Here is a 16,962-nt window from a genome sequence, read left to right on the forward strand (position 1 = left end):
ACTCACATCTGAACAAAAGCTCATGTGGGCATTGATGAGATGGACAGATCAATTTCATTGACCTTTTATGTGGATGTAAAGAAAAGCAGAAATAGTGGGAATTGAACCTAAAGCACTGAGCTTAAAGTAGTGACTGTGGATCTCATTGGCAGCACAGGCTGACAGGGTTTCCTGATGTGAAATGTTTGCCGGTTGTGGTTTTGTGGTATGTTCCCTTCCTGATCCTCTTCTTGAGGAAGATGGATGATGTGTTATGGGAGACTGCTGGATCTTCCTGCTACGGTGATCACCTTTGCTTTGGGCTTGGTAATGATCTTAACTGGTGGCTCTGTTTTTACCGTTGGGATTGAACTGTGTTGCTCAGTTCTTCTAAGGCATCCCCAAACATGCTCTTGTCTTTGCAGCGAGCACAAAGACTCCTCGGAAAAGAAACATAAAGACAAGGAGAAAACCAAACACAAAGATGGCAGCTCAGAGAAACACAAAGATAAACACAAAGACAAAGACAAGGAGAAGAGGAAGGAAGAAAAGGTAGGTGTCTCCTACAGGGGAGGCAAGATGAGCCTGTTTTGCATAGCTGAGAAAGAAAAAGTCAGTGGGTACGTGTTGCTTATGCTTCCAAGTTTTCTGGATCTGGAGAGATGTACTGCAGCACTGAGGACCAGAGATGTGGTTTGTGGAATGCCAGATGAGAGATTACAAGGGCTTTTATCTGCAGATACTCTGAGTGGAGATAGTTCCACAGCAGAGCTGTCCATTTATTTTACATTTTTCCATGTCAGTATTTTCACAAGATTCTGAGACAAGAGGAAGAAGATCTGTTAATTGCATTGCTGTGTGAGGACAAATAGAGATGAGTAGTGAATGCTGCATGAATTTTACACTTCAGTTCCTTCAGTGAGTAGCTGAGGGCCAGAAAATACTGACTTGACTAACACTTGGCAAAAATTGCCTTCTTTGGTGGTTACGTAGCTCTATCAGGTTTGCAGGTGATAAAGGTGCTACTCACAGTGCCCTTTGGTTCCCTCAGTAAGTTAAATGCTCTGCTTGTGTTGGAAAAACAAATTGCTCTGGGCACTACTGATCAGCTGCTGCTTTTCATGTTTTTCAGATTAAATTAGCTTCTGGTGATATAAAAATCAAGAAGGAAAAGGAAAATGGTTTCTCCAGGTAAGAAATGAGGCCTATGATCTGGAAATAGTCACATTTTGCCTTCTTATTGCTCAGAATTTGATTCTTCTCACTTGGTCTTGGGGAAAAAAAATGAGCATTTTTTACCTCTGCAGATGATACATATACATCTCAACTAAAGAAACTGGTAATTCATTGACTTGTGATGAAGCTGTTGAACACCTGATATCTGCCTGCACGTGCTTGGTTTCTCCAAGTATCAAGTAGTAAAATTCTGCTGAGAACAGATTAAACGATGGAATAAAATATTAGCTGGAGTTGAAAGAACCTCTGTTGTAATTGTAAAATTGTTACCTGAACCCTGCGAGCTGTCTTTTGGAGATGGCTTTATGAAGGTCTGTCTTTATGTAAGACAGGGAAAGAAGGATGCTTATGTAAAATGAGAAGCATCTTTGAAGTCTGGATGTCCTACTAAATTCTTGCCAGTAATTAGAGATGAACTTAAGTATATACAAACTAAATAAACTTAAGTATTGCGCTACTCATTACTTAATAGTCTTATTTTTAAAACCATGAAGTAACTGATAGAAAAATATTAATTTGTTTTAATGTTTGGCCATCTATCACTTGTGTAAATCCAGCCATTGGTTATTTATAAGGTGGTACCTCTGGTCCATTAACATTGGAGATGTCCATAGTGTGACAGGTGTGTCTACATCTGCTTTTAAGATGGCTTTCAATCGTATGTCCAGTTCCATGAGCCCACTTAAAAACACAACAAAACAAAAATCCTTAGTCTTACCATGATGCAGAAAAAATGGAGGAAGGAACCTGTCTAGTCAGGGCCTGGTAGTGGTTCATTCCACATTTTGCATGTGCCCTTGTCAGTTTTATTTCCGTACTCCAGTTTAAAAATGCAAGCCCTGTGGCTGTGCTTGGCACAGGAGAGAGGCGCCCTCTCCAGGTCCTTTTGGGAATGCTCTGGAAATAGAAAGCAATGTTGTTGATGGTGTAACAGATGCTTTCCAGCCCCAGCTATTTAGCAGAATTGTCTGCATGTGCTAGTCCCACCTGAGAGATTGTGTGTTCTCATGTAACTGGGTCCTCCTTTGGTCTAAGCATTTATAAAAGAAACCCAGAGTAATCATTGCAGTTGTGTCTTCCTCAAGGCCAAAACCTATTGAAGAGCCATCAATCTCTTGCTGAAATGTTCATTTACAAGTTCAGATGGTTTTGATTTGATGCTATGAGACTTGGTTGAAGAAGCAGTATTACGGTCTTGGGAACGATGCAAGTCAAGGTTTAGCTTCGTCATTAATACGATCACACCTCATTTCCCACTATTACAAAATGCTGGGAAACATTTCAGTGTTAAAATTGATGAGAGAAAATCCCTAACAGCCTAATAAACAGTAGTACTAGATGTCTGCCTGGAAGGAAGAATAATTAAATGGGACAGATACCTCTTTTTTCTATTGATGTTTTGTGACTGTGTAGCAATGCCACAGAAATGGCTTCTTACAGCAGCACTTACCTGTTTTCTTTGAACTGCATCTTCCTGCACTGCAGCAGCTTTACAGCTGTGAAAGAGCAAACTGTCATGTTCTGCTTCACGGACACATTATCAGCTAAAATAAGACTCCAGAATGTCTCTTGCTGCCTGCAATCTACAAAGCTGAATGCTGGTTTTTCTTCTCCCACTGTACCCAATTGCAGATTCTGCGTGTTGACTTGGAAACTGAGTCAGTTTGAGATAGAAATTTGATGGGATATGAATAGGAAAGCCCAAGACAGCACTGTAACTTTTTGTACCTGAGTAAAATAGTGCTGAGTGCTTCCAAATGTAATTATGGACTCTTTGTGATGTCTTCTTATTTCTGAAGATAAGTGAAATGCTTCCATGAAATCTAGAAATAATGAGTTTGTTTAAAGAGATCTTTGTACCCACTCATACTCTATTTTTCCTTTTATTTCTAGTGTTCAGGGGAATATTGTGTCTGAAAGCACTGAGCTTAATTTAGTATTTGTGGTTTGAGAGGGACGGGATTATTTGCTTCCCACAGTTTGGGTAGTAGAGAGAGACTGATCAGCTTAAGTTTGCCAGATCTTTGTTTCCTTCTCTGCTTTTTCATATACATTAGTATTTAGTCTGCAAAACATTTAGTAACATAGCTTTCAAATCTCTGCATGTTTGACAGTCTTTTACCAGACCCAATAAGGATATTGAACTGAAATCATGTAACGTTCCTATTTGACTACACACATACATGGTTTCAGTTTTGCTTTAAAAATACTGGAAGCTGTGGTTGTTTCTACTGAAAATCTCAAAGAAACAGTGAAATCTACATTGTTTGTAAGTAATTGATCTTGATGTTGCTTGAAAAATAGCAAATATGTCAACGCTAAAAGACTTCCTGCTTGTGCTGTCTGCAAAAGTTCAGCAAACATGGCTCTGGGATCTGAGGAAGAGGACCCGTTCCCAATGAACGCAGAATGTCTATTCTGCATCTGATGATTTCTTAAATGAAGGAACATGCACTTTGAAGTTTAGAACCACCTTTTTTTGTTTCTTTTTGTAGTCCACCACGTATTAAAGATGAACCAGATGATGACGGGTTTTATGCTTCTCCTAAAGAGGACTCCAAACCCCTGAAGAGGCCTCGGGAAGATGATGAGTAAGTGACCTGGGTACTGGGGATTTGAACACTTGCCTTTGGCTCTAGAAAGAGAACACCAAGGGAGCAAGTAGGATCTAAGATATTCAGCCTGTACTGGGGGACTGGAGATCTGAGACTAAATTTCTTACACTATTAAAAGTTTTCTGAACAGAGTAAGGATAGCATCTGTGTTGTTCATGGAAAAAATACCATTACCTGCTTCTTCAGATAGTTCTGTGCAGAGCTGCAGTGTTACTAAATAGGGGGAAAAAAAAGAAAAAGTGAGAAGAGACCAAGACTGTAAAACATAAGTCTGAGTAAGTGTGGTATTAATGGTTGCTAAATGGCTGCAGTGGTTTCTGATGGGTGAGCAAATGACAACACAAGAGGAAGAAAATACAGTCAGCCTGCTCAGTACAGGGGAGAGTTTCACATGCACTGCATGTCATGAGTCCTTTTTAAAAGTGTCTGAATATGTTGTGGATTACACTGGGGATTTTATTCTTTAAGAAAGCTCATGTGATGTTTGCCTGATACATAGTAGCCTGCCCAGTGAAATAAAAACCTGGTTACATCGTGCTATGATGTTACCATCTAGCATGTCCAGTTTTTTAGATAGCATGACCCATCTAAAAGGCCTAGACTTAAAGGCTTGGAAGAGCTTACCACATTGGCATTCTGTTCCAATGTCATGTTTCAGCATCCAAGAGACATGGGTGTGACATCTTCTCTTTTGTGTAATCATTTGCTGCCTTCTGTTAAGTTTTTGTGACCTCCCATCTCATGCCTGCAACAAAAAGATTAAGAATTTGTCAGCAGTCGATTTCGCTGGTGTTCAAACTAGTGGGGGATGCAAAAAGTGGGTATTGGATGCAGTTCCCAAACTGATTATTACAAGAGGGACAGCATGTTGGGGAAAACATGCCACTGAGCTTTCATTGATTTATTTTATCCCATGTAATCGCTGGGTGGCTGCTAATGCTCTTTAATTGGTGCAGCATCAAACAAAAAATTTTTGTTTCAGTAGCCTGAAACTTCTTCTGGGCAACTGTATAGTTGTAATTATACAAAGATATACAGTTGTAACTATACAAAGGTAAAGTAGATGGATAGCCAGAGGTTATATAGGAAAGACTCACCAATGTTGAGGCTCACAGTCAAGACACTCACTGTAGAATCTCTGCACAGGAGCAGTCTCCAAAAAGAAACATTGCCTTAATAGTGGTCAGCCCTTAAATAGAGTCTAGGAGAGGTGGAGTCAAGCTCAACCCCTTCTGGGAGCACAGCTGAATTACCTTCACCTGTGCTCCCGCAGCTGACCTGTCACTTGCCTCAGATGGTTAATCAGATGTTCAGGCTGTGATCAACAGTTTTCCATACAGCAACTATTTGTAGTTACAGCCTATGGATTTTACATACTATAAACTTGAACACACAGATTTTATACGTGTATGACTTAATATTTTTTATAGTGGAAAATGGATGATTTTCATCAGCTAGTCTTTGTTCTTATAGTGCTGACTACAAACCCAAGAAAATAAAGACAGAAGACATAAAGAAAGCAAAGAAAAGGAAACAAGAAGAAGAAGAGGTAATGTGAAAGATGTTTGTTTCTAGCAAGAAAAGCAAGACTGATAATTCAGTATTGAATTGTATAGAGCAAGAGGAATCGAATTCAAAGGGAAAGGGGCAAGGATCAGTCCTGGGACAAAGCTGCATGTAACAGATACAGACTTGGAGTGCAAGTTAACTCATCGGAGCCATAATGTATAAAGTCAGGGGAACTTTGTCTCTTACACTTAAAATAAGGGGTAGAGGGAATATCTCCAGATTGAGAATTCGTAGTGTGTTCCTGGCAGTTCAGTCTTTCTGCTAAGTAGGATCATCTGCAGAGAGTATAAGAGCCTTACTTGCAACACCTGGTAACTGTGCTGGTAATTTGGCACTGTTCAGAAACAGAGGAGATGAAACTTGGATTAGTCACTGGAAAGACATTTAAAGCTTTTAGATGAAACCGAGGATGTAAATTTGGAAAGGGTGGTGGTGTTGAGGTTAACCATAGTTGGAGACTTGAAAGCTATGCTGCTGTGTCTAGCAAAGGCTCCTTTGTGAAGCACATGTTGCAGGGAGCTCCTGGAAACTTGATTAATTCTCAAGTTTAATGAAAGTGTCTTTATAGAGAACATATACCATACATTCCCAGAAGCCACCTCATAGTGATGTAATTTTTTTCTGTGGCACTTGCCAGAGTAGATGTAACTAATGCACACTGAGGAGGCTGTTCCTATAATTGAGCAATCATGTTACTGTGGCCCAAACTTACTGCTTATCAAGTGAGGCAGAATAAGTGGCTGTTGTGTGCACTTAATATGTTCTACATCTAAGGGAAATAATTTGGTTTAAAACTTTGAAGTGTGACTGTCAGCAGAGTTTGACTTAAACGTGCACTTCAGTCATCGTGTTCTGTATTTAGGCTTTCATAATTCAGCTGTTTGTGGTCTAACTAGTGCATGCCAAAGGATAGTTGTTTAGTTTTAAAACACCTTTTGCCGGAGGATAAGAGGGATGGAATGTGGTAACTTTTTCTAATGTTTTACAGGAGAGCAAAGCAAAGAAGGCTAAGAACAAAGATAAGAAAAGCCCTGAAGCGGACAAAAGAAAGAAGCCGAAAAAAGAAGAGGAGCAGAAATGGAAATGGTAACTATATATTGATGATGTAGGCTGCCCTCAGCACCTGCACTATCACTGTTACCTCCCATGCTGACTGAGTAACCACATCTGCCTTTTTTTTTTTTTTGGTTGATTCCTGAGGGTTTGTTCTGAATAATTGGCTTACTTTCTTGTAAACTCTAAATGAACTTCTCATTCAGTATGTTCATCCTCTGAAATAGAAGTGAAAATCCCTTTTTTCCTAGGCCAATGATGAGAATATTTCCCCCTGCAGAATGTAGATGCTACCCACAAAAACTTGCTGCTGGTATTCTTGTGCTTACAACCTGGCCTTTACCTACACCCTTCAAAGGAATCTGAAAGCTTGTGAGCTTGAGGTACCAACAGGAATACATAACGGTGTGTGGCTGTATTAACTGCTATACACAGCTGTATTCTAGTAGGTGTTCTGTGTTACGTAAAGGGTACAACACGAGTGAGTACCCGCTTTGCTCTTCTAGTTGGATGTCAGCTGTGCACCTCTTCCAACTGCTCCTGCCTCAGGCATGAGAGTGAGGGCAGCTCAAGTGAGTGTTGAACCTTGGGCTGTTTGGAAAATAAGTTTTGAAAATAAGTTTTAAATGGAAAGCACTTTCCTGCTAATGATCCTGAAGTACAAAATCATTGAGTAACTACAATTGCGTTATCAAAGACACTTAGAATTTTTAGAGCCTTTTTAAAGTAGATCTGAACTTCATGGTTTGTGTGCAAGACAGGCCTATGCTGTGTTGGTGTTGGTACTGTTCTGCATAAGAAACTTGCTGGGTTATTTTAACTATTTGCAGTAATGTAACCTATTGCTATGGCTAGATTTGAGGAGATAATACTGGTGTGTTTTGAAGTTTGGACCTTAGGACTCCCCTCAGTTTAATGCATATGTGGTTTTGAAAAGCCTGTGTGTTCTCTGCTCTCCTGTAATGTGTTTTTATGACCTTTTATGAAGATGTTTCCACGAGTATTTTCCCAGATCACGTGGCTGTTTTCTTATTTTTCTACGAGATGTACAGTGTCAGGGAGCATCTTGCAGTGTCACATCCTTTCAGGCTCAGCTGTTTAAAACCCTTTTATTGGCACTGTTACTGATCCACCTTAAAAAAAAAAAAAGCCTTCTGCAGTGTTCACAGTTTTTGTGTATTTCTTTGATTTCCACAGCTTCTTCAAATAGAACGTCATCACTTAGTATTTTACATGCCTGTGTTCTCTCCCAGAAATTTGCTTTCCAGGCCTTTAGCTGTCCTGACTTTTCTTTTTAATTCTGAGTCATTTAGTTTTTCTCGGCTCCTCTGACAGCCTCTTCATAATGTACTTTGACATGAACCAACTGCAGGGACTTGAACGAATAGGAAGCCACCGAAAGTCTCTTTCAGCGTTGTGATCTTTGTCCTTTTGGCTTTGTCTCAGCTGTCCTCGCTGGTTCTGTCTAAGTTTGCTATATTGTTGACCACAGCTCCCTTCTACTGTAGTCTGTATCCTTCAACAGCAAATCTTTACTGGAAAGCCATACACTTCTCATCTGCCTCAGCAGCACAATGCCAGGTAGCTGGATTAAGCTCTGCAATTTGTGCTTGCTGCTGAAGGGAAAATTGCCTTTGAAAGCATGTTTTACAAAATCTGGCAGTAGGTGACTGCGTTCTTTTGCTGATGGTTCCTGTCATCCATCCACAGCTTTGTATAGCATGGCTTTGCTGGACAGGGTTTCGTCTGCACTCCAGTTGTGTTTCTTAAGGACATCTTATGTTCCATCTGAGTCAGTCTTCTGAAAATCTGATCTCTTTTCTTGGCTGGTTCCTGAAGTGCTTCCTGCCTTGAGTATTTCCATCCTCACTCACGTGGATGCTCGGTGCTGGACATTCCCAAGGCACTGGCATCATGCATCACATGTGGAGATCTTTTTCAGAGATCATTTTTACACCCTTGTCAGTGTGAAGAATATGATCTAGGATTATACCTTATAAGCATTCCTTCCACCTTGTATTCAGTAGATTAATTACTGTGGAAATAACATATCCCTGAGGTACATGATGTTTTTTATAAGAATCTTCTCCATTTGCATTCCAAGTAAAAAGCCCTCCTCAACTCTATCTTCCTGAGCCACCTTTGCAATCTCTGGATTTTGGATGAGACCTGATTATGGAACCTGGGTGACCAATTCACAGTTTGTGCTGACATTAGGAAGGTGTCATTCCTCATAAATACCACTGCTCCTGCTGAGCCATTTCTCGAATGTTGCTATGGGACCGGGAGCTGCTTCTGCAGTTTGGCTGTGAGTTGGTGTTTTGTGGTGGTGGAACTGCTGGTTTTTTAATCTTTTGTCTTGGTGTTTATGTACGAGGTTTAGGAAGGTGGAAGTAGGTTTCAGAACTATTTGTGGTCTTTTGACAGCAAACTTTATGGTAGCTGTGGGCTCGGAAACCACCATATGGATCTCATGTTTCCTTGTAGCCCTCTCAACAGACATAGTGTGCTTCAGCTCTCTATTTAAACAATTACTTTCTAGTACTTACTGCATGTGCGTCCTTAATAAGAAAACAGGAATAGGTAGAAGAACAGAATGTTCAGGAGTGACAAACCTGTTCTATATAGCAGTCACTGCACATGGATCCTTTGTTACTTAGCAGAATAGAAATACTGTTGGAGAGAACATTTCCCCAGGCAGGAGAAGAGGCTGGTGGTTCAAATACGTTTTACTGGAAGGAGCTTCTGGGTAGGAGAGCCTTGCTCTATCTCTGACAAAATATTTAGATCTCCAATTTCTAATTAGTTTTAAAAACAATCATTAGGACTGTAAATATTAAAGATCTGGACCAAATGTCTCCACTGAAATGTGATGTGCAAGTTGTGTACTGACAGCTGGGCTCATGTGCTTTGCTGTTTAAGGTGTCACTGTGCTTCTTAAAAGGAAAATTCAGGTTTGGTACTTCAGTCAAAATGGCAGCTATCTGTAGTAAAGTGCTATCCCATACAATTGTTCTTCCTAAGCTATTGGCATACAGGCACCACTGGAACATTTTTGAGTGTTTTCTAGCAGAAGCTCTTTTCTCTGGACAATGCCCATCTTCTGTGCAATGACCATGATCTCTCTTCAGGAATGAAGTATTTAATTGTGCATTACTTTTCGGGATATATTTGTGCTGAGAAGGAAACTACTCCATAGGGCTGACGCGAGAGAGAGGGTTAAATGTATTTATTGTCATTGGCTGCTCAACAGAGTTGTCTGTGCAATTCAAAGACTGAATACTGTGACAGATTAATGGTCTTCCAGTTGATGAATCAGTATGGTAGAATAGCCTGTCTCAGCAGGGAGTCCTGTGCCAGCGGTATGTAACAGTAATGTCCTGGTAATCAGAAAGAAGCGTAAGGGGAGGGAGTGTGCAATCATTGTCTTGGGCAATGGGTACTGGGAGTCTGGGGGAGGATGCAGTCCTGGTGTGACTCTGTAGATGAATTGCTGGCTCTGTGAGTTTGTTCAGCCGGAGCCTGGGATTGGTGGCGCCTGCCTTGCTGTGTTGTGATGCCTAATGCATCACTCACAAAACATTTTTATAGAGGTGCTCTAAGGCAAGCTTCTTATCTTCTTTGCTACTCTGCTTTTCTTCAAGAACACTTTCTCATACCCAAAGAATTGGAATGAATTTAGAAAAGACAAAGCAGGTTTTATTCTTTCTTGTCCAAGCAGGTTTGCTCTCATTTAGGTTGTAAATGAACATCTGTTTCTTTATCTCTGTCCTTAATGGGACACTTGCCCACATCTGAAAGCAGCTGCATAATACACCACAATTGTTTGGCTTTGCTGAGCAGGCATTCTGCACCTAATGTTAGATCACAGCTGACTCTAATTTGGCATGATCCTCACTGCTTTACAGGACTGAATTCTTCATTTTCTAGAGCTCTAAGCTTTTTCATCTGTGTGCTTTTGTGAAAAGAGCAGCAAGTGGGAGGTGAGGGCTGACCATGAGATACCTGTGACCGAAGCTGTTCTGTCTGTGGATATTCTTGTGCTTGTTTGTTGTTTTGTTTTTGTCTTTTTAAATCCATGCTTGGTTGGTGTCTGGGAAAGCAGTCATTACCTCAGGAATTTCTGTAGCATATTCTTACACCCACATAGTAACAAAGCAAAACGTAGAAACTGAAGTATATTGCTGCATATTTTTATTTTGAAGGTGGGAAGAAGAACGCTACCCTGAAGGAATTAAATGGAAGTTTTTAGAGCATAAAGGTCCTGTATTTGCTCCGCCATATGAACCACTGCCTGAAAACGTCAAGTTTTACTATGATGGTGAGTTAATCTGCACTTCCAGAGGGTTGGGAAGGGAAATGAACATTCTTGGGGCATTCTTGTAGGGACCGAGGAGATGAGGAGGTGACTTTGTTACAGTGATTGGCTTAGAAGAAGTTCCTCAGCAGCTCAGAAAGGGAAGGATCTGTAGAACTAAAGGAACAGTCTTCTGAATTCTGCTGACTTGACACAGGGGTGAATTTGTGCTCACTCTTAAAGTGGTAAATCTCTCAGCTTTCTTAACAGTGTGAGAGGGTCGTATGCCCTTTACCACTGGTCATTTGTCTTCTTCAGTGTCACTGATTGAGATTGCCTTAATTTGTGTTGAAATTTACAATCATTTGATGACATTAAATAAACAAGTCTACTGAATTTTGATAAAGATGATGAGAACTTTGTACAAATGAATGAGATCATCCTGGCCTCAAAGATATACCCCTTCAGTGCATGTTGTGGTCCCATTTACCAATTACTGAGAGTAGTAGAACTAAGTGATGTGGGATTGTAGTGTGCTGGGCTTGCTGGTTGTTAGTCTCATGTGGAAGGGATTATATGATGTGATGCCTGCTGGAGACTGGACTTGATGACCCGTGTGTTTCCTCTTAGTCCTGTGATCATGTTAAATGAAGGATCAAATTAGCCCAGGATTGAATTAAGTGGGAGGCATTTGAAAGGATAGAAATGTAATTTTTGATGAAGGGGACATCTGTGCATGGAACAATTCCAGCAACAGTGTGGTATTTTCATGTGACATGACACGTTTTTAAATACTGAGAAATAGGTGGCATTCATTTACAGCGACAACATAGAGAAATAAACAGATTTCATCCTAGAAAGATTATCTCTAAGCAAGTAGCACAATGATCAAGGATGCCTGTTTTCCTACAGCTGTCTGTCTGAGGGCTTGATAAGAACTCGTTACCATGTTGGAAATATTTTTTTCCCCTCTACTGAAGGATGTGTGATCTCCTGTCTAGAGAAGGAGAAGGGCGAATTATGCTATAATTATCCCTTTGGCACAGGCAGCAGTAAGCTTCTATCCTGCCACCTATTTCACAAAGCCTCTAGGAAATGGGGGGGGATTTTTGCAATCTCTGTCTTTGTCATGGTAAGAACTGATCAATAGGCACAGAAATTAGAGGCAGGGATGGATTCTGGCAAACAAAGCAATCACATAAGTCTTCCTTGAGAAGCTAGGGGGAAAAATAAAAATCAGATGTCTGATTTATGCAGCAGCTGCTGAGGGCTGCTCCCCATGCTTACAAGGCATTGTCTAATTTTGGGATTATCCTAGGATGATTTGTAGCATCCAATAACCATGCTATGGCTGGCCAGCCAGCTGCCAGGCTCCCAGATCTCACTGGAGGAATCCATCCCTTGCTAGTGATTGCACTGCGGCAAGACTGCTTGTTTTTATCTAACTAATGTCTCCTGGAGCTATTGGTAGTGCTTACAACACCAGGTTTGTTAAAGGAGCTTGAAATGCTAAAAGCCATCATGTAGGACTTGGCTACATGTTTGAGTGACTGGGTTAACAAGCTGCTGCTTGTATCACAGAGGTGCCTTAAACTTGCACTGTTCTTTCTGCAGTTGGGGCAAGGTAAGAATGTGTTTGATACAGCAGCACGATCTCTTCTGCTCCTCATGTCCCTGGGTTACTCTCTGGTTTTCAGTTATTAAGTTCAGTAACAAATGCTCACGGCTCTGAAATACATCTTTGTTTGTTTTTAAATATACATTAGTGCCAGTGGGAGCCTTGTCGAACTTCTTTATAGAAGTCTGGTAGAATGGAATCTGTTTTGAAGTGGTAAGATAAGGGTGACTGAGCCTGTGCTACTCTCCAGCAATTTGGGAACAGCTTTGGTCATTTAAAGCCCATAATGTGTTATTTACTCGATAGTTTCTTTCAAGCTAGATTTGCAGCCTAGAAAAAAAGCGGCTTCCCTTGCTGTCTCTCCCTTCCCCCATTTCCTGTTGTAGGAAAACAAATGCAGTATTTTAGGTTGCAGCTTACAAATTGGCAGAGTTTCTGTTGGTTTCATTTAATTGTGGGATATTCTTAGATCATTGGGAGGGCCTTTAGCAGAGTCCTGTTTTACAAGTCTTTATAGATTTTAAGGCTTTATAGAAGACTCCTGTGCTTTATTTTAGGAGATGTAACTTAAAAAAAAAAAAGAAACAACACATCAAAAGCGTGGTATTTTCTCCCAATAACTTAGAATCAACAGTGGTGCTTCTTGTATTGACTTTTGTGCAGTAAGAGTCATTACAAAATCCACAGGTGTTGACTGTCTGCCAGCCCGCTGGGACTTCAAATATTCCTTGCAACTTGCTGGAGATGTGAGTTGCATGCAAAATCCTTCACAGGGATCACTAGCACCTCAGGAGTGCAATCTGGACCGAAAAGGCTCGATAGGAATGTTAGATCCACGGCTTCGATACTGCAGCAGCCTCTTTTCCCTTGTGCCTTAGTCTTTTTTCCTTGCAGCAATTTCAGTTTGCACTGCAGTCTTGCAGATAAGCTGAAATGTGACCTCCTTGCTCACTGCAAACTCATTCTGTCTTAAAAATGGCTGTATTTTGAGCCTGATTTGGGGAGACAGGAACACGTTCCCACAGTAAAGGACTCAGACTATTAGCAGAATCCTGACACATTTCCCTGAAATGAAGAGGAATTAAATATTTGGCATCACTATTCAGCCTGTGTGTGGTATATATATACAGGAAGAGCTCTTTCTGGCTAGAAATAGCTAAAGGCTAGAAGGGGTGTTCCAGAGCATGTCTGTTTATGGGTTGAAGAGGATACAGAGACTGTATCTCCCATATGTCCAAGTGCCAGAATATGAATATTAATAAAATCCTTTGCCTTTTTCACTTCAAACAGCAGCATCTCCTCAGGAGTGTACGCACCACCAGGCTGCCACAGCAGAGGGTTTCCTGCAGGAGGCCTTTTCCCCTTCCTGCCCTGCGTCTCTGACTTGTTTCACATCAAACTCTCTTGCTTTCTTTTTTAATGTTTAAATTCCAGAGGGCACCACGTGCTTTAAAAATCTTTCTTTGTAGGTAAAGTCATGAAGCTGAGCACCAAAGCAGAAGAAGTTGCCACATTCTTTGCAAAAATGCTTGACCACGAGTACACTACAAAGGAGATCTTCAGGAAAAACTTTTTTAAGGACTGGAGGAAGGTATGCGTGTAATCCTGGGCTGTGATGACTGCAAGCATGGCTGGTGTCCCCACAGTGCTAGGCAATGGAAAGGGGCTGATGTTCCACACACAGGAGAGTTAGCCATTGCCAACTGAAAATGCAGTTCCCAGATTATCCTGTGGTTTCACCAGGAAGTGAATTTATATTTTATTTTATACCTTTCTGAACTGACAAAGTCAGACTTCTCCAAACCAAATTTGCCTTTTGCAGCTTGAAGGGTAGAGCTGATCTCTTAGAGAACGTTCTTTATAGCAGTAGGAAGCCCTTTCCAAAGACCTAGTAGGCAGAACCCCCTCAGTGAACTTGTCAGTTGGAAGGTAAACCTATGGATGACCTGACAGTTCTCCTAGACAAGCTACTAGATTTTACTCTCAACAGCCCCAGCAGCTGTTGATTGAGAGCACTTTGCAAGGTGGTGCTTGCACACATCAGACCACTGGAGGGCCAACGCTGCATGTGCTCTATTCCTTTTCTTTTGTCTTTGTTTGACCTTAGCTGGAGTCAGCATGTGCAAGAATAGGAGGATTCCTGAGGGATTATTGTGAGAACCTATCTATAGTCCCTGTTGAAACTGTCAAGGGTAGGATAAGCTCTGTTATCTCATATGAAAATGTAAAGCGCTGCTTTCTTTCTGCTAGGAAATGACCTCTGAAGAGAAGAGCACAATCACCAGCCTCAGCAAGTGTGACTTCACCCACATGAGCCAGTATTTCAAAGCTCAGACGGAAGCTAGGAAACAGATGTCCAAGGAGGAGAAACAGGTACCAGAGGGGATTCTGGAATTGTTGATGCTGACTTGTCAGCATCTGTGTGTAATTGTTTCTCTACTCACTTTGCCTGTGGTTATTGGCTTTCAAAATATTGGCTTTCATATTAATTGTAGGAATATTTTCTCTGCAGCTCTGGTAGCACCAAGCACTATGTTTACGGTTGAACCTTCATCCTGACTCAAAATGATATTGATAGGATTAAGGCTCTTGATCTTGCTTAAGTAAATGATCGGAATTAGAGGTGTTTTATGAATGGGAGCCTTGGCCAGTAATGAGCAGTTGGCTGTTCAATTAAGGATTAATTTTTATTTTAGGACATCTTTAGAGGGACATCCCCCTTGGAGGGGAAAAATCAGGGATAGTGGAAGGGATGCAGCTATGACAGTAGTGAATAAATTATATTGAGAACAGGTCTCTTCCTTTTCTTTTAGTCTTCCAACTAAAAATGCAATTTTATTTTCAGTAGCATAGCTACTGCTACAGTACGACTACAGTTATAGCTACAGCTACAGTAGCTTGTAAAGAGAAAACTAATGTTTTTCTTGTTTTATTTTGAATGACTAAGACATACTACAAATAAAAGCTGGAAACTCATCACCGAATTCTCAGTTGATCCTTTGCAGTGCTGTAGTCATTCCTGAAGGGCCTGGTAGGTTGAAAAAGTATGGCCCTTGGAGTCAAAGGAGTCCTGCCAAATTAGAGAGCTTGTGTCATATTACTCTTTCAGTTCAGTAAACATTGAGTGAGTCTTTCCCAGTTCCCAGCCTTAGTAATTATTACTTAGAATGGAGCAAAAGAGGATTTTACTGTTAAGTTTCAATAGTTGGCAGATCAGTGCTGTCTGTGGGTCAGATAGTTTATTTTGGGCTGCAGTGTTTGTATTTTTCCCAGCTTTTCCTTCCATGTTATTAGAGTTCAAGCAAAGAAATATGCAGTGAAATCTCAGCACATTCTTGGTTAGGAGACCATGTTCTGCCTTTGAGACCATTTGCTGACACAGACTGAAGATGTTCCTCTGCTTGCTTTCTGATTCTGAGTTCAAACACAGAAGGCTGGGCGTTTTCTACATTCACAACAAAATGTAACATCCAGTAGATGTCGTATGTTTATTTTGGGGAATGAATATAAATCATCAGTACTGTAGTGGGGCTGTTGCACTCAGACAAACTTTGTGGCTGTGTTATGTGATGGTTTCTGTTGTGGAAAAAATAGTTACCTTCACCAGCCCTAATCTGTTCCCTCAAGTACAAGTTTTAAGCGTTTTTGTGCATTCTTTCCCTTTTTGCTGCTTGTTTATTGTAAATACTTATCTGGGTAGTCTGCTGCCCTATGTGCGCAGCATTGGCACGATGGGAATCTGGCTTTGAGTCGATCTTCCATGTTACTGTAGTGCAAATATCAAAATGTTCCAAGTCTTGGAATGCAGGAATATGTGGTGCTGAGCATACTGTTTGATTTATACTTTTGTTTGTTCTAGAAAATCAAAGAGGAGAATGAGCGGCTATTGAAGGAATATGGTTACTGTGTGATGGACAACCACAAAGAGAGGATTGCTAACTTTAAGATTGAACCTCCAGGTCTCTTCCGAGGCCGAGGGAACCATCCCAAAATGGGCATGTTGAAGAGGCGCATCATGCCAGAAGACATCATCATTAACTGCAGCAAGTGAGCATTGGGTGTTCGGCACCTCTTGTAGATAGAATAGTTACTTTTCTAAAATCCTGAATATACTGATATTTATCATGTCGATGTACACGTGTTCCTTATCTCTGTGGGCCTTTCTTTAGTCCTGCCCTGATAAGCATCTGTTCTATTGCACTGTCAACAAATGAAAGCTCGTCCTAGGAATGTGCGTTCCACTGATAGCAATTACTTTTATCTCTGACTATGCTCTTTGATTTACTTGATTTCCTACTTGTGAACGTTTCTAGTTACTTTGCCTCGGTTCTTCTTCTTGTGCTTTCTTTGTGTGATGGTATCCATTACTTAAAGCATTTTGATGTCTAAAATATCTTTGAATATTGAATTTACTAACTTATTTAATTCTGTGCAGGGATTCCAAGGTCCCTCCCCCTCCACCAGGACACAAATGGAAGGAAGTCCGGCATGATAACAAGGTTACCTGGCTAGTGTCATGGACAGAGAACATCCAGGGCTCCATCAAATACATAATGTTGAACCCTAGTTCAAGAATTAAGGTAAAAAATTAGTTG

General features: G+C 40.8%; 1 protein-coding gene and 1 long non-coding RNA gene across 6 annotated transcripts in view; one reads left to right on the forward strand and one right to left on the reverse strand.

Moving 5' to 3' along the window:
* TOP1 (DNA topoisomerase I) overlaps positions 1-16,962 on the forward strand; it is a 60,521-nt gene that overhangs the window by 34,916 nt on the left and 8,643 nt on the right. For 3 of the 5 annotated variants that reach the window (XR_014935944.1, XM_015881437.3, XM_085520257.1), the window contains 10 exons: positions 405-531; positions 1,112-1,170; positions 3,711-3,806; positions 5,304-5,379; positions 6,388-6,485; positions 10,658-10,773; positions 13,837-13,958; positions 14,618-14,740; positions 16,227-16,414; positions 16,803-16,947. Coding sequence is in view for 4 of the 5 variants with exons in the window: in XM_015881437.3 (XP_015736923.1) it covers positions 405-531; positions 1,112-1,170; positions 3,711-3,806; positions 5,304-5,379; positions 6,388-6,485; positions 10,658-10,773; positions 13,837-13,958; positions 14,618-14,740; positions 16,227-16,414; positions 16,803-16,947 (1,150 nt within the window). In the remaining variant the exon portion in view is untranslated. The remainder of the gene's footprint in view (positions 1-404; positions 532-1,111; positions 1,171-3,710; positions 3,807-5,303; positions 5,380-6,387; positions 6,486-10,657; positions 10,774-13,836; positions 13,959-14,617; positions 14,741-16,226; positions 16,415-16,802; positions 16,948-16,962) is intronic. The other 2 variants (XM_085520258.1, XM_085520259.1) reach the window with 1 other exon arrangement.
* On the reverse strand, positions 3,671-4,576 carry LOC107322895 (uncharacterized). Its single transcript, XR_001559085.3, has 3 exons — positions 4,455-4,576; positions 4,005-4,043; positions 3,671-3,850 (listed from the first exon to the last, which is right to left on the reverse strand). It is a non-coding gene; the product is annotated as an uncharacterized LOC107322895 (long non-coding RNA).

Source organism: Coturnix japonica, chromosome 19 (genome assembly GCF_054131305.1).
Source record: "Coturnix japonica strain WE chromosome 19, WE-NBRP24, whole genome shotgun sequence".
Classification (NCBI taxonomy): Eukaryota; Metazoa; Chordata; class Aves; order Galliformes; family Phasianidae; genus Coturnix; species Coturnix japonica.